Source organism: Lissotriton vulgaris, chromosome 6 (assembly GCF_964263255.1).
Source record: "Lissotriton vulgaris chromosome 6, aLisVul1.2, whole genome shotgun sequence".
Classification (NCBI taxonomy): Eukaryota; Metazoa; Chordata; class Amphibia; order Caudata; family Salamandridae; genus Lissotriton; species Lissotriton vulgaris.
Window position 1 is genome coordinate 1,730,976,646 of NC_141694.1, and position 24,245 is coordinate 1,731,000,890.

General features: G+C 45.8%; 1 protein-coding gene across 1 annotated transcript in view; it reads left to right on the top strand.

The window, feature by feature from the left end:
* Positions 1–7,677: 7,677 nt before the first annotated feature.
* FBXO28 (F-box protein 28) overlaps positions 7,678–24,245 on the top strand; it is a 162,404-nt gene continuing 145,836 nt past the window's right edge. The window contains exon 1 of the mRNA XM_086927964.1: positions 7,678–7,899. Coding sequence (XP_086784090.1) covers positions 7,702–7,899 — 198 coding nt within the window. The 5' untranslated portion in view covers positions 7,678–7,701. The remainder of the gene's footprint in view (positions 7,900–24,245) is intronic.

The window sequence follows — 24,245 nt, forward strand, 5'->3', positions numbered from 1 at the left end:
ATAACTACCTACTGGCGACTGCCAGTAGGATATATATATATATATAGATATATAGATATATATATATATATATATATATATATATATATATATATATATATATATATATATATATATATATATATATCTATATATCTATATATATATATATATATATATATATATAGAGAGAGAGAGAGAGAGAGAGAGAGAGATATTTACACACACACACACACACACATATATATATATAGTGGAGGAACGCTGTGGGGGTGGGGCGAAGAGCAGTACCAATTGGGAGAGACTCTAAAGACTTTAAAAATCAGATGCCCCCACAGTTTTGTTCCAAATCGGCAGCAAAACGGGCACTGAAGAAAGCCGCAAGGCTGAAACGCATCTGCCCCTGCGTTTCGCATTTCAACAACGAGCCCTGTCAATTTCCTTTAAAGTCTGAACCAGCTAGCATGTGTCGGTTCCCTTTCTGTTGGATGGGGAGTGGTGTGGATATATATATATATATATATATATATATATATATATATATATATATATATGTATGTATGTATGTATGTATGTATGTACGTACGTACGTACGTACGTACGTACGTATGTATGTATGTATGTATATATATATATATATATATATATATATATATATATATATATATATATATTACAACAAAGGTTTGATCCCTGAGGAAAAAACGATGGTCACACCAGGAAACTCTGTTTCAATTGTCCTTTAATGAATTTAAAACAAGCAGCTTGCGGCTTAATTCCGACATGTTTCGTTCCGCCTGGAACTTTTTCCAAGGTAAGCCTCGCTCATGCATCACCCCACAGTCCGATGTTAAAGTCATTTTGTTTGCCTCCAATGGCATTCATTTATGGAATCACTTCCTGTTAAAATGCATTATGGGACTTGTGGTCGTGCCCTAATCCCAGACCCTTTGGTGCACAGTCCGAGTTCTTTAAGGGTCGTTTTTCATGGTTTATTTTGTGTCTCCCTCGGTGTTGTCTCCAATTAAATTGTTATTTTCTGACACTTGAGGTCGGACTTGTGATTCAAAGAGTCTGTTTAATTTTTAAAAACCCTCCAGTGGGTAGAGCGCTACGCTGCTGTTCTTGCGGTGCTTGTTTCAAAGTACATCAGTTGAATGACGAGCTTCCGCGGGTCAGCCTGCATGGAGACTGACACTGACGAACCAATACCCAGATTCAGTCCTCGGTGGCACCCATCTCCCTTTCTTTGGTTTTCCCGGATTGCAGCAGGATGGTTCAGGGCGGGAGATAGCTGGCGCTCTTGTGGCGGTGTGAGACCTTCGGCTGAACCCCGCCGATACGTATTACAACAAAGGTTTGAGAGAGAGAGAGAGAGAGAGAGAGAGAGAGAGAGAGAGATATTTACACACACACACATATATATATATATATATATATATATATATATATATATATATATATATATATATATATATATATATATATATATATATATATATATATACACACACACACAATGGTATATCATATGACTATCCTAAAGGGGGGATATTGTGGAAGAAAATATATATCCAGATATCCAGGTTGAGGTATCACACAGATGTGGTAGTCAATTCCAATTCCCCCCGCACTATGTCAAACCCACTGAGCTATATCTGTTTCTGATCAGGCTGCTTGCTCAGGTCCTCTGCAGTGCTCCCCCCTCCTAGAGCTATTTCAGCCCTGAGTCAAGGCTCCACCGCTGACCTCTCTGACACCTCCACTAACTATTCAAACCTCTTCGAGTCACATTAAGCTTAGCTCCTGTCTCACACATTCTAGCTTGTCAGGACAATCCACAAGCAAGGTTATATCTCCCTTTAGCCTACAAACAGTCCACCCATTTCCGTTAATTTATGCAGTTGCAACAGATTTTTGACACGATGTTCCTTTTAGTTTACCCATATGTGGCAATTCTAACTTCTATATGTTGGCTTATTTGGATTGTGCCTTTCTTGGTTTCTGCTAAGGGTTGCATTTCTGTAACAATCTATAAATGCCACACAAGAATGACTCGGGCAGAAGAAGCTTGTTCTAAGACGCAACACTGGAATGCGCGTCTGCCTTCTGCCATCTAGAACTTGGTTCCTACAAATACATTTCATCTGGTCTGGAGCTCTGCCTGGTGTCTATCTTTTCTTTGTGGCACTCTGAGGAGGGTTGGAAGTGTTATTCCCTAACAGAGGCCGCTGAAGATATTAATATAGGTGCAGGTATAAGCGGTCATCCCTGATGAAAGCTCTCAAAATGGCAGACAGTATGCCATAATAAAGGGAGGGGTTCCTCAGCTCTTGGGTTTGGGGAAGTACATTGTGTGGGGCGCATAGGGGTAAAACGTCCTCAGAGGATGTGACTAGTTCAAAGGGAGCAGCTGTAATTGTGAGACATACGAGGGCACTTTACTGGAAGAACATATGGGAGGGGAGAGGGAGGGCAAAACCAAACATCAAGTTGAGGTCAAGATAATAACCTGGAATAAAACATGGAATTAGATCTAGGAAGAAGCAAGGTCTGGTAGTAGAACATTTAAAGATGGAGGCTTCCTATAATCATGCTACAAGAAACCCACTTGGAGCATCCAGATTGTAGAGCTTACCCATAAATTCAGTTGGGTACAGGATGCTGCATGCTCAGAGCAACTTGGGGATCACAAAGGGGTGGCTATCTTGGTTAGGAAGCGTTCGGGAATAAAACGTGTCTATTATACCACAGGGAGAAGGTTAGTCTCTACACTACTCATAGGAAACAAATATCTAACATGTGAAGTATACAAGGGCCCCAATGGTGATGACCCCACATCACTAGGGACTTTGCAACAACACCTGTTAGAAATGTCTACACCCATTCTAATAGGAGTGGATTTTAATATAGTTTTGAATTCAGAAATGGAAAGAACTTCAAAAGCAAGATATATGAATACCTCTTAAATGTACCATGGACTAAAAGAAACAATTAAAGATTTAAATATAATAGATATCTGTCAAAAGCAAGAAGGGACACATAGAGGGTTTACCTTTTAAAGCAAAAAAATATGTTCATCATTCCAAAATAGATTACTACTTTGTAGATTAGACCTTAAATTATTATGTTGAGTCTGTGGCACACCACCCTGTCCTGTTATCAGACCACCCTTCTGTATGCCTAAAGCAGCGTTTACCTGAAAGGCCACACATGAGGTGGTGGACACTAAATAGAACGCTACTCTTAGAAGATGCCCTGGGTTTAGAGATGGCGAATGAAACTGAAGACTTTTTTATACTAAATATAGAAACAGTCAGTCAGCCTAAATAGGGTATACTAATGAGGCCTATCTGATGGAAGTAATTAGTAAATTGGCAAGTAGGCGAAATCAGGAAACACAGAAGAAAGAAGAGGCACTCAAAGATTAAAATCTTAAGGAAGGAAGCAGAATTACAAGTTGCATCATTAAAGGATGCTTTTAAATTGGGAAAATGTAAGTCATAATTAGAGGAGCTCCAAGGCACATATGTTATGCTATGTTATGTTATGTTATGTTATGTTATAGAGGCTTATATAGTGCTCAGCTGCACCAGCTAAGGGGTGCCCCAGCACTTCCAACAACAGAGAACTAGAACTGATTGCTACCGCGGCAAGCTCTAACATAACAGCGGCCAGAATAGACTATTTTAGAGGAAAGAGGTGTGATGGCAGTCTAGCAAGGAACGTCCAAGATAGGTGGCAAGCTAGTGAGATGCAGCATTTTGCTTATGGTGAACATTGTAGCTCACTCCTCGCCTGGTAAACAAAGACAGATAGAGCTAGGAACTCCATTGGCACTCTGGTAGACTCAGAAACTGGGAAGACAATCTGCACCAACAGAGAGATAAAAGGGGAAGTATTGAAATATCTGAGCATACTATATGGAGAAGATGTACACCCAGATAAAGAACGTATTATAAAATGGCTGGTAGATAAAGATATCACTGTGCTCACTAAAGTGAAGGTTAAATCCCTTAATAAAGAGCTCTCTGAAAAAGGGGTGCGCATGCAGATCATGTAACTAATGGATGCTATGGCAACTGGGGCAAATGTGCTTACAGCTGAATTGTATAAAATGCTGGTAGATACTCATGTACCTCTGTTGAAGTCATTATTTAATGTAGTTTACCTCCAGGGACAAAAAGGTCCGACCCTCAGTGCTCAATTTCAACTAGTGGTTTCAGGTGCTCAGCACAGGCACTTGATTGTCAACACTGGCACTTATGACAGTCTGCCACATGGTGGCGCTGTCTGTATAATTTAGAAATGAAAAATGCAAAAGTCATTTATTAAGTCAATATACATTAAAAAGGAATAAGACCTGCTGTGCAAGCCATCCTTATAGTGTTGGGTGCCTAGAACAGTGTGAATAGTCACATTTATAAAAGTGTGCTTGTTAGTAGTTGTGTTGGTATGATCATTTGCAGTCCTGGCAGGGGCAATGGGTGAAGCAAGCTGCAGTGGCCTTCAGATGAGGGCTTTGGCACTTAATTTTTAACAAATTAACTACTGTCCACCCTCTTAGTCGGTGGCTACAATTGTGTTTTTTTTAATGGAGTTTTATATGGCGCAAACTTGACCCGAAGGTATCGGGTTTCAGAGTGCTTTACATAGCCCCAGTTGTGTTACATGAGGACACATTCATTTTTTGTTTAGGCACAAGGAGATTAAGTGATTTGCCCAGAATAACAGGATGTTCAGCGCCATTTCTGGGACTCGAAGCCGGTTCCCAAGATTCAAGCCTGGCCGCCCTAGCCGTAAGGCCAACTCCTCTCCCCTTTGTTGATCCTGAAGGCAGAAAAAGACCCTACCAGAGCTGAACCCTACAGGCCAATATCCTTATTAAACACAGACTATTAAATCTTTGCTGGAATATTGGCCGGTAGAATAACAGGAGTAATCAGAACAATCATACACCCAGACCAGAGGTATTCGCTCCTGATTCAACATCTAAATGAGCTGACCTATCTCTTGATTGGCACACCAGACTTAGCTACTACTCAGAAGGTTCCATTGGCAGTGGCTGCCTTAAACGCAGCTAAGTGGTACAAAAAGGGGTGGCTTTTGATACAATTAAAAGGAGCTACCTCTGGGAAGTCCTTGTAAAATTCTGATTCAGTCGAAAAGTTATTATAACAGTCCAAAGCCTGTACCAATCACCTACTCCAAGAGTAATAGTAAATGAAGAATTGTCAGATAGCATTAGTATAACAAGAGGTACTAGGCAAGGCTGTCCTCTTTCACCACTTTTATTCAATCTCTATTTAGAGCCTTTTGCGCAGCACATTAGGTCGGACTCTTTTAGTAATCCATTTGTTGTCGCAGGGTTTGAGATAAAATTAGCGTTATGTGCAGATGACATCTTGCGATATACGAATAACCCTATTCCCTCAAAATCTAAGGTAATGGAGCATGCAGGAGGTTTTGGTTAGATCTCAGGCTACAAAATAAACCAAGATAATGACATGGGAGACAAAGAGCAGGGTTACCAAGAATCAAATGAGGTACCTCTGTATCCATCGTCCATAGCCTGGTAGACAGGGCACAAGTCGGAGTACACATGGGTGGACGGCTTCCACCCACTAGTTTCACAGGGTGGACGCCATCCACACTGCCAAGAAGTTGGGCCCCAATGTAAAATGCAGACCTCGTCCCGGTGTAACTTTTAGACACTAGGACACATTCAGCAGCCCCTATATGAAGTCTGCTTCCGATCCGAGCAACAACGTGCAAGCGATGGGGCTTATTAGAATGCAGCTATTCCCATAACAAAAACTTGTTGTAAGGGGCTTTCCGACCTCTTTTTGTTGGAGTATCCTTAGCTGGAAGCTATCTGGAGACTCACACCTAGATGCAAATGCAGTGGAGGGGAAACATAAGCACACAGCCTGTTATCACTTCACACATACTTAACAGAGGCACACTTTTGACTTTGTTCAGTCCCTGTATATGAGAGATATGCATTCACTGTGAGAATGTCAGATGTGGTGATCTGTCCCAGTATTTACACAAAATAACAATGTAAATACTACTATGTTTCTATTTCTATTATAGCTCTACTCATCAAAATGCATACTCATCACACTGAAATAAATCATACAAGTTTGTACATCAGTGTCAGGATATGATACATAAGACAGTTAGGGTTAAAAGGTGTAGGAGTCACATATCACCCTTCACAGCTCACTGCACTATATTAGAAAGATTACAATTTATGAACTGCAATTTATAAAAATATGTCAGTGTTTTAGTAACGCACATACCTATCTGCATAAAATAAAAATCTGCCAGCTGCATGTGATATGATGTACTTTGCAGGAGACACATTAACCCTCTAAGTTACTTTGAGTTGAATCGGGCACTAGACAAAACACAGATCTTTCCACCAAATGTGTTAACCATCAAAATTATCTTACTATTATTATTAATCACTCAGATTTACTGGGAACCCAAAGATCTCTACAGTAGGTGCCTTAACCCCAAAAGATATTTTAAAATTCAGACTTTGCAACCAATTAAGCAGAACAGATTTACTGCCATGTTTCTCCTTGTTGCAAATTTCTTTGCGGCAGAGTTTTATAAAAACAAATGTAGAAGTTCAGGCTCAGATTTTGTGTATGTGTTGCGTCACTTTTCTGGCACAGTCCTAAAGAAAAATCTATTTTGGAATTTACATCGTCACACAAAATGTGTTGCGTTGATGTGTTAAAAAAACAAAATAAACATGGACGCAATATGGCACACTGCCCTGCCTTGCTTTACCTTGCATCAGGTAGGTGTTACATGCGCAGGCAGCCAAAGCAATCTCATCTACATGGAGATGTGTTGCATATGGACCATTATGCGTAACCAAGATAGTTTGTTCAGTCCTTTGGTAAAGGAAGCTATACACTAACAAAAGGCAACATTGTTTTATGTGTAGCCTACAAAAATGTGAGTTCTGTATGAATCAGGAGTGTTTGCATATTTACACATAATGCACTCAAATGTACTCATGATAGCCCTGTTAAACATTTGTGTGAGGTCTTAAGATCTGATGTCACTTCTTGTGAAGTCACTTCCTGTAAATTCTAGATTTTTATGCCATTTTCTGTATGTCACTTGCGATGTCAAACCGTGATGTCACTTGCATTCTGCCTAATTTGGTTAGTCCCCCCACTTCTTTTTTAAGACCTTGTGCCCTGCTTGTAAATATCCCTTCAGTAAACCTAAAGAAACTTTCCCGAAAAGGTTAATCAGACAAATCCAGGACAGAGTCAGCAGCTTCATTTGGGCATCTAAGTGCATTAAACTCTGGTGGAAAAAGCTACACTTGTTCTTTGTGGGATGCTTGCATGTTTCACAACCCCTGTCACCTCAATGATGCAACATTGATTGCAGCACACTCACTCTGAAAATTGTTCAAGCCCATTTGTCCTAAATATTCCTTTTATTTTTTACCAGCAAGCAGATTTCAAAAAGTTAGGATTGTTTGAGCTATATTTATATTCAATAGTACTTCAATAACTTTAGGTTATTATGAAAATTCTAGTTTGTGGAAGAAAATACTATCACCCCCTTGCACCTAGGGACTTGAGCTTCGCTACTATGGCGACAGCCCAATGCTATCCTTCTAAGGTAGCGGAAGTGACGTCAGAATACGGCTTCCTCTTTTTTTCTGCAGGAGAAAAAAAAATCAAGATGGCGACTACGGAGGGGCGGATGGAAGAAGTAGGATCCACAGCTGCCTCCGGCTTCCAGCAGCGCCTCTGCCCGTCTCCGCAGGACTCCACCATGGAGCAGATGCACCAGAGCAACACGCTGGTGGGGCTGCCCATCGTGGCCATTGAGAACATCCTCAGCTTCATGAACTACGACGAGATCAGCCAGCTGCGTCTGGTGAGTCCCGGCACGCAGAGGAGGGGCCAGGGGGAGGGACGAGGGCAGAGGGAAGGGGCATCCGTGTTGACTCGGGCACAGATGTGAGAAAGGACTCAGCGATCAGGATGGGTAGCGGCCCGTGGGGAGTAGGGAAGAGAAGAGCTGAAGCAAGGCAGATCAGATTGAGGTTACATGTATCAATCGTTTACATGCAAGCGCGAGGAAGAACAGACAGGTGAAAATAAGAAAGGGCAAGGAGAGTGAAAGGCAGGAATCGGACGTGGCACAATTGAGATTGTAGACAAATAGGAAAAGAAATTGAGCGAGGCAGCAATTATACAGGGCTGCATGCATGGGGAGCGGCAATCATAAGATAACGTTGTAGGGTGAGACAAAAAGACGATCTGATGACAGTAAATATTGAGTCTGACTCGAGACAAGTCAATAGGAGAGAGTCGAAGCGATGAGACAGTGTCAAGTGCTGCGGGGCGGCAGGGGGGTGACAGGGAGGTCAGATGAAAACACAGCTAGGGGAGGTAGTTTAGCCTTCACTACAGACGGGATTGAGTTTTGTGTTTTGATTACGTGTTCCAAATACCGAGATTGGGAGGTGTTTGTTTATTATTGTGATTTACGAGACAACTAGTGAAGGGGGTGGTGGTGGTGGTGGGGGGGGGGGGGGTAGATTACATAGGAGCGAGGAAGAGTGGTGAGTGAGGTTCCCAGGCGGGACAGCTGAAAGAGTTATCTGGGAATTCGGGCGGTGGAGATGGAGGCAGGAACACTTTGTGTGACTATCCTTCCCATATATCCCAGTCACAAAAACAATCTTGTATCATTCCTTGCCCCTAACTTAGAAATGTTACCCTATTGTTTCCTGGCCAGGTTTGTGCTATTTGCAAGTACCATTTGACACGTAAAATACTGTCTGTTTCAACCACGAGAATAATCTGCTCTCCCTCCATTTGGAACGTTCTCCAAGAGATCTGAAGTTTTCTCTGGGGGTGCGTCGAGATATACAAAAACAAATATATAAACACTGGCTTACGGGCAGAGGCAAAATATTTTGAAGAAAAAGGCTGGATCGAAAGATCGAGTAATAACAGGCTGATATGACTCCTTGCAGGTAGACCTGTTAAAAGTGGCACAGGCTGTAGGCACTGTGGATATGGTCAGAGCAAATGAGTGTAACCGAGTAGGCATGTAAGGTGTTTGGTAGAAGCTCTACAGCGCCCTCTGGTTGGGAGCTTAAGTAAGAATTCAGTTTGATAAAATAGGAGCCCATTGGCTGTGTAAAGTGTTGTGCGATGTCCCTTGTATATGCAGTGTAAATGCTCGGATTATTAACCTGTGTTTTTCATTACTCTTCACCCTGCACTTCCCATCACAGTTGTTACTGAGGGCCGTAAGCAGTGTGATAAGGAATAGGGACTTGGAGGCATTGCTTGCATTACTTACATGAAATCAAATCAATGGTCCTACAATTCTTCGTGCAGTCCTTACGTGTCCATCACTGAAGGGCAGTGACGAGTGAAAGAAACAAGGGAATAATTAAGGCTTTTGTTTCCAATCTTTCCCCTGAAGAACTTCTGTAGGGAGGATGCATAAAGTATAAGGTACATTACAACAGTACCCATAGTAATTAAGGGAATCTCATGTACCTTAGTTTGGAGTCAAATCATTGACGGTGGTGAAAAAGGGATTCCATCTTAACTGACTCAATCTCTGCTGTAATTCTCTTTTGTAGGATGCTTGTAAAGTGAAGCCTCCAGCTTATTGTTTAAGTGTTTGTGGGAGGCACAAAGTGAGCAAACACATTTCAGTCTTGGGGGCTCATTATGATGGTGGAAAGACCGCCGGGCCGGCAGTGGCAGTCCTTCCGCCATCACAAGGTGAGTTATCCACCGCCAAATTAGGATGGCAGTGGGTACCGTGCCGCCGCTTTCCCACCGGTGGCAATCGCGCCGATTGCCTGGCGGACAGAGCAGGGCCACTAATATAGTGTCGGTGCCTACCTGGCACCGTCCGCAATATTAAGATGTGGGTTTCTAGGAGGGCTTTCCATGGCGGCGATGCAGCCATGGAAAGGCTGGCAGGGATTGGCTTTGTGGTGCCTGTTGCGGCCCCCCCTTGTGTGGGGGTGATGCTGCACGGGGGGGGTCGCCATGGTACTCCCTGAATTTCCATTCACCAAGCCAGCAGCACCGCCCGCAATGATAAAGGCCCAGGATGTGCTGCTGCATGTCTGGCGGGCGGTCCCAAACACCGCTATGGTGGCGGGCGGACCAAATCCACCCGCCATCATAATGAGCCCCTAGGACAGGGTAGCCTTGGTTCAAGCAGAGCTGGGATGCCACATTTGAATTCCTTTCATACTTCCTTGGTGTTTAGAAGTTCACTGGTAAAACCCTGTTTTGCTAGGAAGCTTGTCATGGGTGTCTAACTTTCATAATGTGTCCTGGCTGTTTGTAGGAGCAGACTCTGAGTGGCGCCATAGGGCTTAGTGCAAGACCTTTTACCTGTAAGTGGAAGAGGTATCTCTTTAGACATCTCTTCAACTTTGCAAATTCTATTCAAATCTTGGGGAGAAGGGGTCCTTCATGAGGACAGAATCTTGTACATTCTGAGCTCTGAAACTGAATATCTTGTAGATGGGCGGGCAGATGGCGACTAAAAACATGTAGGCCGTCAGCTGGCCTCTGAACCTGGGGGACACCTCTTAAATACCTCGTATTTCAGCCCTCGAAAAAATTTAACTTTCTATGACTCTTTGACTCTATGCCTAGTAAGATTTTATCAGTTCGAGCTATTTTTAGGGACTACAAGCCCAATGTGGCGAAAGAGCGCCTGGCAAAGAACAGGTGTTCTGAAAGGGAATGAGCTATAAAGATGCATTTTTAGGTCTCGCCTGTCGATGCGCATGCGCATCGAGCAAGGCGAGAGTATTGGCACTTATCCGCTCTTTATCCACACTGCAAGGAATCGTGGCGATTCCTTGCAGTGCACGAGAAATTTAAGCTCAATGCGCATTGAGCTTAAATGCGCGTGCACATGCCCCCAGCCTCCTACTCTCTCACACAGCCTCCCCCAGCTCCGCCCCCTCACTACTTGATTGCACGGCCGCTAGGCCGTGCCTCCCCTACTCTCCTCCCCCCTCCTCCTCTCCTCCCCTGCCTGCCTGCCGCTAGGCCGTGCCTCCCCTACTCTCCTCCCCCCTCCTCCTCCTACTCTCCTCCCCTGCCTTCCATTCCGTGTCGCACCTCTCCCCTCTCCGCCCCCTCCCCTGCCCGCCCCCTCCCCTGCCCGCCGTGTTATTTCCGTTTGTCTCTCTCCTTTCAGGTATTCCCTTCCTGTATTCTTTTTCCTCGAGCTTTACCCCCTCTCCTGCCCGCCCCCTCCCCTGCCCGCCGTGTTATTTCCGTTTGTCTCTCTCCTTTCAGGTATTCCCTTCCTGTATTCTTTTTCAATGGCCTTCCTCTCCTCGTCCTTCCTTCCTCTTGCCTCTCTCCTCCGTTCCCGGTTCCCACGCTGCCTGTCCCTGCCTCCTGCCTGTCTTTGGGGTCTGCATGCCTCTCCTGTCTGACAGGGCGGCTGGAACTAGAAGGTCAGTGTGGATTAATGAACAGCTGGTGTGTGCGCAAACAGCACTCGGCCTCTTCACCCCCCACCTCCGTGTTCAGGCTCACTGGGGCTGCAGTGCAAATCTGGGGAGAAACTCAGCGAGCACGTTCAGAGTGCCGCACGTGCTGTGCACAATTGCGAGAGACAAGGGGAGCGTCACACTCAGTTTTGCAATGTTACCGGTTTTCTGGATGACAATAAAATGATTAAGCCAGATTAAGCCATTTTAGATGCCTCGATTTCCTTTGTTGATTAAGCCTGAGAGGCTTAGCCTCAACCAGAGGGGTTGTTGAGACTTCACACACTGTAGGACCTGTGGTTTTAGACACAAATGTCGAGTTTTGGTTCCTCTCTGTACTGGCGGACTTAGGCAACACCCAGCTCAATGCAATGCTAGTTCAAGCATGTGATGTGGTCTAGGGGTGGGGTTGATGGCTTCTAATGGTGTGTTATCCGATGGCCCGGTTTCTAATCCTGGCTTCTCTATTCAAGCACATTGTGTGATTCTGAACAATTCATTTTTTTTCTCTAAATGATTAAATTCCGCTATTTGTCAGAATTGGGAGTGCCTTAAAGTGGACTACTAACCGCTAGGCCAATAGCCACAGTATTAAGAGTTTTATAAAAACACTAAACATCTACATGGATCATGTGATCCAGTTCAGTAGGGCTGGTCGAGCTCTGCAACCGAGACCTTCCAATGGTGTCATGCTGTGTTGCCATTGCTATAATTTTGTCATAGTCTTGGTTGTTGACACCTAGCTGTGGTTCGATACAACACTTGGGTTTTGGGGTTCTAGTTACAGCTCCATGCACTATTTTTATGATAGAACACGTAGCCATGAACCGGCCCACTATGGCATTGTTGAACACCCGATTGCGCTTGTACAAGAGAACATGGCATGCCGGTATCTCACTCACGTTTTCACAGGTCACACGTAATTTTAATATGAGACATCCCATACCGTAGCCACCCTCACTCACCCTCACCCTCACTCACCCTCAACCCCTCACCCTCAACCCCTCACTCTCACTCATCCTCACTCACCCTCAACCCCTCACTCACCCTCAACCCCTCACCCTCCACCCTCACTCACCCTCAACCCCTCACCCACCCTCAACCTCAACCTCACCCTCACTCACCCTCACCCTCACTCACCCTCACTCACCGTCACTCACCCTCACTCACCCTCACCGTCACTCACCCTCACTCATCCTCACTCACCCTCACCCTCACTCACCCTCACTCACCCTCACTCACCCTCACCCTCACTCACCCTCACTCACCCTCACCCTCAACCCCTCACCCTCAACCCCTCACCCTCAACCCCTCACTCTCAACCCCTCACTCATCCTCACTCACCCTCAACCCCTCACCCTCACTCACCCTCAACCCCTCACCCCCTCACCCTCACCCCCTCACCCTCCACCCTCACTCACCCTCAACCCCTCACCCACCCTCAACCTCAACCCCTCACCCTCACTCACCCTCACTCACCCTCACTCACCCTCAACCCCTCACCCTCACTCACCCTCACTCACTCACTCACCCTCAACCCCTCACCCTCACTCACCCTCAACCCCTCACCCTCCCTCAACCCCTCACCCTCACTCATCCTCAATCCCTCACCCTCACTCACCCTCAACCCCTCACCCTCACTCACCCTCAATCCCTCACCCTCACTCACCCTCAACCCCTCACCCTCACTCACCCTCAACCCCTCAGCATCACCCTCACTCACCCTCACTCACCCTCAACCCCTCACCTACCCTCACCCTCAACCCCTCACCCTCACCCTCACTCACCCTCAACACCTCACTCGCCCTCACCCTCACTCACCCTCAACCCCTCACCCTCACTCACCCTCAACCCCTCACCCTCACTCACCCTCACCCACCCTCACCCTCACTCTCACTCACCCTCAACCCCTCACCCTCACTCACTCACCCTCAACCCCTCACCCTCACCCACCCTCAACCCCTCACCCTAACTCACACTCACCCTCACCCTCACTCACCCTCAACCCCTCACCCTCACACAGTGCAATAGGTCTCGGAGCATTTGAGTTAGAGCTTTTAGAAATGTTTATGGCTTTTTTTTTTTAATTCTTTAGCATTGGCTACAGGAAACAACAAGCATTGGAAATGCAATAGGTCTCGCAGCATTAGAGTTAGTGCTTTTAGAATTGTTTATGGGTTTTTTGTGGTAAATCTTTTGCATGTTTATTTTTTGTAGCCAATGCTAAAGAATTACAAATCAAAAAAGCCATAAACAATTGTAAAAGCTTTAACTAAAAATCCTCTGAGACCTATTGCACTGTGTGAGGGTGAGGTGTTGAGGGTGAGTGAGGAGTTGAGGGTGAGTGAGGGGTTGAGGGTGAGTGAGGGGTTGAGGGTGAGTGAGGGGTTGAGGGTGAGTGAGGGGTTGAGGGTGAGTGAGAGTGAGTGAGGGTGAGGGTGAGTGAGGGTGATTGTGAGTTAGGGTGAGGGGTTGAGGGTGGGTGAGGGGTTGAGGGTGGGTGAGGGTGAGGGGTTGAGGGTGAGTGAGGGGTTGAGGGTGAGTGAGGGGTTGAGGGTGAGTGAGGGTGAGTGAGGGGTTGAGGGTGAGTGAGAGTGAGTGAGGGTGAGTGAGGGTGAGTGAGGGGTTGAGGGTGAGTGAGAGTGAGTGAGGGTGAGTGAGGGTGAGTGAGGGGTTGAGGGTGAGGGTGAGAGTGAGTGAGGGTGAGTGAGAGTGAGAGTGAGGGTGAGGGTGAGGGAGAGTGAGAGTGAGTGAGTGAGAGTGAGTGAGGGTGAGGGTGAGGGTGAGGGAGAGTGAGAGTGAGAGTGTGAGTGAGGGTGAGGGTGAGGGTGAGTGAGAGTGAGAGTGAGTGAGGGTGAGTGATTGTGAGTGAGGGTGAGGGTGAGTGAGGGTGATTGTGAGTGAGGGTGAGGGTGAGTGAGGGTGATTGTGAGTGAGGGTGAGGGTGAGTGAGGGTGATTGTGAGTGAGGGTGAGGGTGAGTGAGGGTGATTGTGAGTGAGGGTGAGTGAGGGTGATTGTGAGTGAGGGTGAGTGAGGGTGATTGTGAGTGAGGGTGATTGTGAGTGAGGGTGAGTGAGGGTGATTGTGAGTGAGGGTGAGTGAGGGTGATTGTGAGTGAGGGTGAGGGTGAGGGTGAGTGAGGGTGAGTGAGGGTGAGGGTGATTGTGAGTGAGGGTGAGGGTGAGTGAGGGTGAGGGTGAGGGTGATTGTGAGTGAGGGTGAGGGTGAGTGAGGGTGATTGTGAGTGAGGGTGAGTGAGGGTGATTGTGAGTGAGGGTGAGTGAGGGTGATTGTGAGTGAGTGAGGGTGATTGTGAGTGAGGGTGAGGGTGAGTGAGGGTGATTGTGAGTGAGGGTGATTGTGAGTGAGGGTGAGGGTGAGTGAGGGTGAGGGTGAGTGAGGGTGATTGTGAGTGAGGGTGAGGGTGAGTGAGGGTGATTGTGAGTGAGGGTGATTGTGAGTGAGGGTGATTGTGAGTGAGGGTGAGTGAGGGTGATTGTGAGTGAGGGTGAGGGTGATTGTGAGTTAGGGTGAGGGGTTGAGGGTGAGGGGTTGAGGGTGAGTGAGGGTGAGTGAGGGTGAGTGAGGGTGAGTGAGGGTGAGTGAGGGTGAGTGAGGGTGAGTGAGGGTGAGTGAGAGGTGTTGAGCGTGAGGTGTTGAGCGTGAGGTGTTGAGCGTGAGGTGTTGAGCGTGAGGTGTTGAGCGTGAGGTGTTGAGCGTGAGGTGTTGAGCGTGAGGTGTTGAGCGTGAGGTGTTGAGCGTGAGGTGTTGAGCGTGAGGTGTTGAGCGTGAGGTGTTGAGCGTGAGGTGTTGAGCGTGAGGTGTTGAGCGTGAGGTGTTGAGCGTGAGGTGTTGAGCGTGAGGTGTTGAGCGTGAGGTGTTGAGCGTGAGGTGTTGAGCGTGAGGTGTTGAGCGTGAGGTGTTGAGCGTGAGGTGTTGAGCGTGAGGTGTTGAGCGTGAGGTGTTGAGCGTGAGGTGTTGAGCGTGAGGTGTTGAGCGTGAGGTGTTGAGCGTGAGGTGTTGAGCGTGAGGTGTTGAGCGTGAGGTGTTGAGCGTGAGGTGTTGAGCGTGAGGTGTTGTGAGTGAGGGTGAGGTGTTGAGGGTGAGGAGTTGAGGGTGAGGTGTTGAGGGTGAGGGGTTGAGGGTGAGGGGTTGAGGGTGAGGGCGAGTGAGGGTGAGGGGGTGAGTGGTTGAGGGGGTGAGGGTGAGGTGTTGAGGGTGAGTGAGTGAGGGTGAGGCTGAGGTGTAGAGTGTGAGTGAGAGTAAGAGTGAGGGTGATTGAGGGTTTCAGTGTTAGTGAGGGTGAGGTATTGAGGGTGAGTGAGGGGAAGGGTGATTGAGGGATTGAGAGTTAGTGAGGGTGAGGTGTTGAGTGTTAGTGATGGTGAGGTGTTGAGGGTGAGTGAGGGTGAGGGTGAGTGAGGGGGAGGGGGAGGCGTTGAGGATGAGTGAGGTGTTTAGGGTGAAGTGTTGAGGGTGTGGGTGAGGAATTGAGGGTGAGGGAGTTTTTGCTTTATTGAAATGTAAAAACCACGTTAATATTATCTGCCTGCACGCCTCGCATCCATCTCAGAAGGATGGATGAAAGGCGGAGCAGGCCCTACTGATGGTACGTACACATGTGTGACCAGCAAGTTTAACGCGAGCCTTTATAAATTCTACTAAAAGGAAATGCAGAGATACATTTACTTATTTCATTTAAAATGTTTATTGCAAGCATGTGGCTGGCATGATTAAGGGGTGACATGTGTCTTCCTTCTTGTGTGTCATATGCTTGAAATATAAACAATCTAACTATTGCACCACCTTACCAGGCCTATTGGCTTTGTCAACCCCTTGTTCTGTGGTACTTTTGTGAAGAAACTGAGTAGCAAAGAGGAGAAGCAATTGGACAGCAAACAGGGGAGAAAGGTGGAGAGTCCAGACAGAAAAGAGGAAGTGACAGAAAGATGAAATGTGGCGAGCCGTGAAGAAAACTAGAGGGTGGTGTGGGGGAGAGCAGAAAGGAGAAAGAAGAGTGGCAAGGAACAGAACGTATATATAAAATAAAAATAAGATTGAGATAAATCTATGGAAGCAAAGGCGAGAGACAGGCTGGGTGAGGAAAGAGGGTGGAGAGATGCAAGAGGAGAGAGGGCGAGAGTACAGAGAGAGGAGGAGGGGAAGTGACATGCCCAGCGCTTCTTGGGGGAGGGCCCGTGCTGTACACAGCGAAGCTCACAAGTTTCAGCCCGACTTCATTTTAACTCGGTTCCAAGACCAGGGGGCGGGAAAAGAAAGCACTGCATGAAAAACAGTCACTGCAGGAGAGAGACACCCGGCGCTGCCTAAGAGTGATTCTATCATGATTAAGGGGTGACATGTGTCTTCCTTCTTGTGTGTCATATGCTTGAAATATAAACAATCTAACTATTGCACCACCTTACCAGGCCTATTGGCTTTGTCAACCCCTTGTTCTGTGGTACTTTTGTGAAGAAACTGAGTAGCAAAGAGGAGAAGCAATTGGACAGCAAACAGGGGAGAAAGGTGGAGAGTCCAGACAGAAAAGAGGAAGTGACAGGGGAGAAAGATGAAATGTGGCGAGCCGTGAAGAAAACTAGAGGGTGGTGTGGGGGAGAGCAGAAAGGAGAAAGAAGAGTGGCAAGGAACAGAACGTATATATAAAATAAAAATAAGATTGAGATAAATCTATGGAAGCAAAGGCGAGAGACAGGCTGGGTGAGGAAAGAGGGTGGAGAGATGCAAGAGGAGAGAGGGCGAGAGTACAGAGAGAGGAGGAGGGGAAGTGACATGCCCAGCGCTTCCTGGGGGAGGGCCCGTGCTGTACACAGCGAAGCTCACAAGTTTCAGCCCGACTTCATTTTAACTCGGTTCCAAGACCAGGGGGCGGGAAAAGAAAGCACTGCATGAAAAACAGTCACTGCAGGAGAGAGACACCCGGCGCTGCCTAAGAGTGATTCTATTACTGCATGAGCGAGTGAGAGCTAAGCATCAACAAAAGAGATGACGGCGCAGGAGAGTGGCAGCACTGCACGAGAGAGACATCTAGGCTGCGCGCGAGCAGCTGCCAGCGCTGCATGAGACACCTTGCACTGCTTGGGAGTGTTTCTCCACACTGCAGGAGAGACACTGCAGTACAGGCGAGAGACCACGCTTAAGCAAGAAGACAGATTGCGCCTCGGCGGAGAGACTGCAGCACTGCAGGAGAGACATGCTACACTGCAGTAGAAAGGGGGCTGACCTCCGAATTTCACGAGAGACCCCAACACTACTTGAGAGAGATTCACAGCACTGAAGGAAACAGCCCTGTATCGGAGACAGCACCAGATTTTAAGAGACCCCAGGGCTGCTTGGGGAACAAGCCTTTCACCGTAACACGGCGGGCAGGGGAGGGGGCAGAGAGGGGAGAGGTGCGACACGGCAGGCAGGCAGGGGAGGAGAGTAGGAGGAGGAGGGGGGAGGAACGGCCTAGCGGCAGGCAGGCAGGGGAGGAGAGGAGGAGGGGGGAGGAGAGTAGGGGAGGCACGGCCTAGCGGCCGTGCAATCAAGTAGTGAGGGGGCGGAGCTGGGGGAGGCTGTGAGAGAGAGTAGGCAAGGCAGGCGGCTGGGGGCATGTGCACGCGCATTTAAGCTCAATGCGCATGCGCATTGAGCTTAAATTTCTCGTGCACTGCAAGGAATCGCCACGATTCCTTGCAGTGTCGATAAAGAGCGGATAAGTGCCAATACTCTCGCCTTGCTCGATGCGCATGCGCATCGACAGGCGAGACCTAAAAAGTGCTAAAGATTTACAAAAAAAACCATAAACAATTCTAAAAGCACTAACTCTAATGCTGCGAGACCTATTGCATTTCCAATGCTTGTTAATCTTGTTTTTTTCATGTTACTTTTGCTGTGGGTTGAAAGACAGGTTAAATGTCAGCTTATGTCTTTTAACACATTATTGCTTATTTTATCCTGAAGATTGGTGTTTACGAAATCCTCTAACTTTGCAGTCAAAGAAAGTAAAGAGAACTGTCTGACAGTCATGCGGGGCGGGGTACAGGCAGTGTAAAACGAAAGGCTGTAGGATGTCATATTTTTCTAACAACATTTGATTAGCCTGTAAATGAACAATACAAATACTTCAAAAACATTTGAGTAATTAGGAAAGCACTGTTTGGACATTTCTAAGTGCTGATGGAAACAAAGATTTTAATAGGAACAAAACACGTTACTTGGTGCTGGGCAAATAATAGTTGCTGGATCCCGATTTCCACTCATTGTTTGTAGGCTATGTTGTTGTATCAGTAAAGCTGCTTATCAGTGGAAATGTGCTGTCTGTAAAGGACCGTGCACTAGCATATCATGCTTAAGTAATATATGTATTAAAAGTGAGAGTTTTCAAACATGAACTGAGAAACAACCCTGCACCCTCCCTAATGACTATGCTGTTAGTGAATTAAGAGGCGAATCAGTGGTCGTGTATCCTTATGTGGGTTACATTTGTTTATTATACATGGAGCAAAAGTTTAGCCTTTAAATCGAGAGTTTTTGCACAGCAGACATGCTGAACTCACACATTTGAAGGTGCTATCATATGTGATAATTGAAGAAAAAGGCGACTCGGGGAAATACATTATTTGCCTACGATCAGACAATTTGAGACCAGTGTTTGTGTCAAGCGCATTATAGTTTTGTCGATATGATTACTCAAGTCACTCGACCTGCAGGTCTAGTAAAATGTTTATGATTTTCTTGGCTTGTACTCAGAGCCTTAAATTGCGACCTTATTTAATTGGTGGCCAGTGAATCAATCGTCTATAGTGTGGATGTAATGTGATCTTGGTTTTTCAGGCCGAAAGCTAAGCTGAATTGTGTGATGTCTTTAGTGGTTCAACATTTTGAACCATTAAACATTTTGAACCACTATCCACATTTTAAAGCATTTTTAACTTTTTTGATGATGGATTCTTGCAGTATACTTCCTTTAATTAATATTTTCAGTAACCAGTTAAGCAAGTGCTGTCTTTAATGAGTTTGCTGATTCTTGTGATGGTTTATGCAAATTTAAACCTACAGTAATACAAATATACTCAGTTGAATGTGAAATACTCTTCATTCTTGGACCGGAACACCGCTCGGTTAAGTAATTGTATACGTTGCATTTCTTGTAAGTGTGTTTTGAAATGTGATATTTTTCCCCATAGCTTCCTTTTAATACTTTTTGGGTGTTTGTATTTTGTGTTGGGGTACAGGATACATTTTTGGTGAAAAGATAGTTAGCTTGCCAAGTTCACAAATAAGAAAACTTTTTTTAGATTTCCAAATTGACAACTGTATGAATATAAGGCGAGAGTATTCGGGCCGCTTTCCTAGTTGATCAAATTACTTGATCGTGAGCAATGCACTATATTTTCTTGTGCCTCACTTTTATTACTCGCCACCAGTGACGTTTGCTTGCGTCTCAGGAAAGACTGTCTTGTTCGACCTCTGGTTGGGACCACAACTTGGGAGCCTCCTAAATCTGATTACTTAGTGGTAACTTCTACCCAACTGTTTTGATCTTCTCCACAGACCACGCCTTTCTCGTAATTTACTCCTCTGGCATTCAGTATATTTGCTTAAACAAAGTCTCCAACTGCATTGCCTTTGGTATCTGCTCTGTACCACAGAATATACCCTAGTACAGTTTTAGCAGAGCGACCCTAGTCCATTGTAACTGTTTATAGACAGCTAAAGGCTTGTTTAAAGATTATTACCCTGCGCTCAAGTATGTTGGTGTCCAGCAACCACTTAATTGTGAAGTAGCTGGGGTTTCCCACTCTCTCTGTTCGACTGACTGAATCTGAGTTACGCGTGGGCAGCTTATTCAGTGACACACGGCCATTCGTAGCCAGTAGAGCTACCATAGGTCCCCACTGGCTATTTAAGCTCTCCTGTCAGGGTCCCTGTGCTTGGCCTCCTTCTTCTTCCTTGCTTGGCTCTTTTAGCTCCAGATAGAGCCTAAGGCCAAACCCCCTGCCTTTTTTCATAGTGTTCCTAGCTAACATCCTTCCTCCTACTCTCTTTTTCTTAGTAACATTAATGCTTTCCTTCCACTAAATTACCTATATCCTTCCTCTTTGGCCTCCTCGGTGGCAGTATCACTGGTAGTTTATGCTGTCTCCTTTGTTGAGTGAACCATATAACCCAGCTGAACACATGATGATTCACATGAGCTGCTCCTGCTGACCCTAAGTAGACTCCTATCTCTTTGCTTTGTGTTGTTCTCCAATAGGTGCTCCTTTTCCTGCTCTTGGTGTACATTGTATAATATTCTGTGGGTGCTTATCCTTACCTCCTGCGGTTGAATTTCTACTCCGGAACTGGGGTTGAGCTTCTACCCCTGAATGTACCTCATACAATATTCTCTGGTTGATTAACTGTCCCTCCAAGCAGTTGGTCTTCCTTTGCTCCCAAGTGTACCTGATATAATAGTCTCCATTTACTTAGACATCCTGCCATAGATTGGGCTTCTTCTGCTCATTGGTGTACACATATATACTAATCTGCGTTTGCATACCCACTTTTCCAGGAGTTCGACTTTTTTCCCTGCTCCTGGACTCCATAATTAATTCATGACCATTTAACAGTTCTCAGGGATGGGACATCTGTAATCAAGATCAGCTCGTGCTTTAACTCTGAAGCAGTCCACACTAAAGATGGTGCGTACACACTTGCACAGCTATGTCTGTTCATACCCTCTCTGCAACACTGCATGCTTAGGCACAAGGACACCTCATCACATTTAGAACACATTGCCAAACCTTACCTAATATCTCCCATACAGAAAAACTACAACCAACAGCTTTTTAACCATACACTCCAAAGGGGTGCCCAGAAACCTGATGCAAATCAACACTTTAGAACCTCCTCAGGGCCACAACATGCCGTACAAATGCTGCAAAACAATACAGTAGCAGCAAGTTAAATACAGTACAAAAGTGCTACCGACCCAATCTCTGGTCGCTTAAATTGGCAAATCGATTCACCTTAGTTGTGTATAGTTTACCTGAGTAAACAGCTTTGGGATTTATGTATGCCTTAGTACAGTGCTTCTTAAGCACTTTCTGAGTGATCTGAATTTAAGACAACATATAGATACTCAGACCCATCAAAAGGGCCACAGTCTCGATCAACTTTGGTCATTGAATTTAGCCATTGATTTTATTGATATTAAACCTTGTAGCTGGTCTGATCATTTTATTATTAGTTTCTCATTTTGTGTTGAGAAAGCTCTTCAATTTAAGTTGAAGGCTACCAGTCTGACTCGGAAATGGTCCTCGTTGGACATGTCTGCTTTCTTAAATCTGTTAAAGTCTACTCTGCCAGAGCAGAGCTCAGATGTGGAGATAGCCGAAGGTAGGCTTCAAGACTGGCTAAATTCGGCCATTAATGTTTGTGTTCCCCTCACTCGTTTTGATAACTCGCGTGGCGCGGATGCGCATAAATGGTTTACACCGGAGTTGAGGAAATTAAAACTTGAAGTGAGGCAGCAAGAGAGAACATGGCGCTCCAACTATTGTCCTCAAGCAAGGATCGCTTATTGTTCTATCCGTAAAGCCTACCAAAAAACATTGCACACTCACAAAACTGCTTATTTCTCTTCTAAAATACTTAATGCCACCAACAAGTCGAAAGAAATTTTCAGGATTGTGACGGAGTTGTGCAATGATGAGAGAACCTCTCCCCCGGTTGTCCCCTCACAATTGCTTTGCAATTCGCTGAATGACTATTTTAATGACAAAATAGCGCTGATTAAGGACACTTTATCCAAACTTCCAGTTTGTGCCCCGATAGACGATATTTTTTTAAATCCTCTTACCCTGCATTCCTTTCCCTTAATCACTCACCAAACCCTTCAAGACTTACTCACTAGAGTTAAATCAGGATCTCCCCAGGATGCCTGCCCTCCCCAAGTAATGAGAGAAATTGGTCGGGCGCTCCCAAATAGCCTGATTCCACTGCTCAATAACTCCCTCGTGACAGGAAGTGTCCCTAATAGTTTTAAACAGGCCTTATTGATTCCTTTGAAAAAAAAACCTGGCATTGACTCCTCAGACCTCTCTAATTACAGGCCAATATTGTTACTGCCTTACTTATCCAAAATATTGGAGGCGCATGTAACCAACTGCCTATCAAGTTTTGTGGAGGCTTCAGGGTATTTACAACCCAACCAGGCAGGCTTCCGGCCTGGTCACTCCACTGAGGCAGTGATATTGGCCGTTCAGAATACTCTAAGGTCTAATGCAGACAGGGACTTACACCAGGCTTTGGTGTTATTGGACCTGTCTGCGGCGTTCGACACGGTTGACTATACCATCTTGGTCAACCGTGTCGAACAGGCCGGTCTTCGAGACTCGGCCTTGGCCTGGCTCAAGTCTTTTATTTCTGGACGTACTCAATCGGTTCGACTAGGTTCCTTCACAGCCCCAAAAAAAATCTCCTTCTGTGGGGTCCCTCAAGGATCTTCCTTGTCCCCTTTATTATTTAATTTGTACATGCGCCCACTGTTATTTTCTCTACGAGAGTTCAAGGTCGATGTCTATAACTATGCAGACGACCTGCAGTTGGTTTTTGTGCTAAACTCCCACAATGCTGCCGAGGAATTTCGAGCCACCATGTCTTTTATCCAGAGGTGGATGTCTCTAAACCACCTTAAGTTAAATCCGGGAAAAACGGAGCTCATTCTACCTGGGAAGAGTGAGATTAGCTGGAGTCCCAGTTTCTGGCCATCGGACATGGGCTCGCCCCCAAAAAAATCCCGTACAGTGAAAAGTTTGGGAGTGACTCTTAGTGAGGACCTTACCTTGGTGAGCCAAGTCGGAACTGTGGTCTCCTCGGGGTTCTTTCAATTGAGGAAGATCAGAAAAATAGCACATCTTCTTACAGGCCTGGCTTTAATTCAGACAGTCAGTGCTCTAGTCCTGTCCCATATTGATTTCTCCAATGGCCTCTACTTGGGGGCACCTATTGGCCAACTTAAAAGATTGCAGTACTTGCAAAATCAAGCTGCGAGACTTATCTGCAAAGTACCTAAGTGGGAATCAATCAGACATGGACTAGAGACCTTGCACTGGCTGCCTGTGGAACAGAGAGCCACTTTCAAGGTGGGTTGCATTGTGTTCAAGGCTCTGGAGGGCAAGGGCCCTATGTTCCTTAGATCACTACTGCGCAAATATACACCTTCGCGTAGTCTGAGATCAATCCACAAAGATCTACTCGAGGTCCCTCGTTTCAAAAAGAAACGTCAAGGAGGCAGCAGTTTTCAATTTTTAGCCTCCTCATTGTGGAATTCCCTCCCCTTGACCCTACGACATAGCAAGGATCTCCTTGCTTTTAGGAAGGCATTTAAAACTCTTCTTTTTTCCCAGGCCTATTGTAAAAAATAATTGTATTTCTTTTATGCACTGTTATGTTTGATTCTCTCACCAGCGCCAAGAAGCCCCAGGGCGTATGCGCGCTTAACAAATAATAAATAACATAACATAACATAACTTAAGCTGTAGTCTGGGGACTCTTGAGGGTTCGCGAAGCCTACTCAAGGAGTCCGCGACTGCTTAGAAAATTAATTAATATTAACAGATTAATAATGTTTATAAAAATGAACAAATTTCAACCCTCGGTAAATGTGAAGGAATTTGAAATTGGAGGCTAAAAACAAGTTAGTATTCTCAGATTGATTCCTGGAAGCAGTGCAA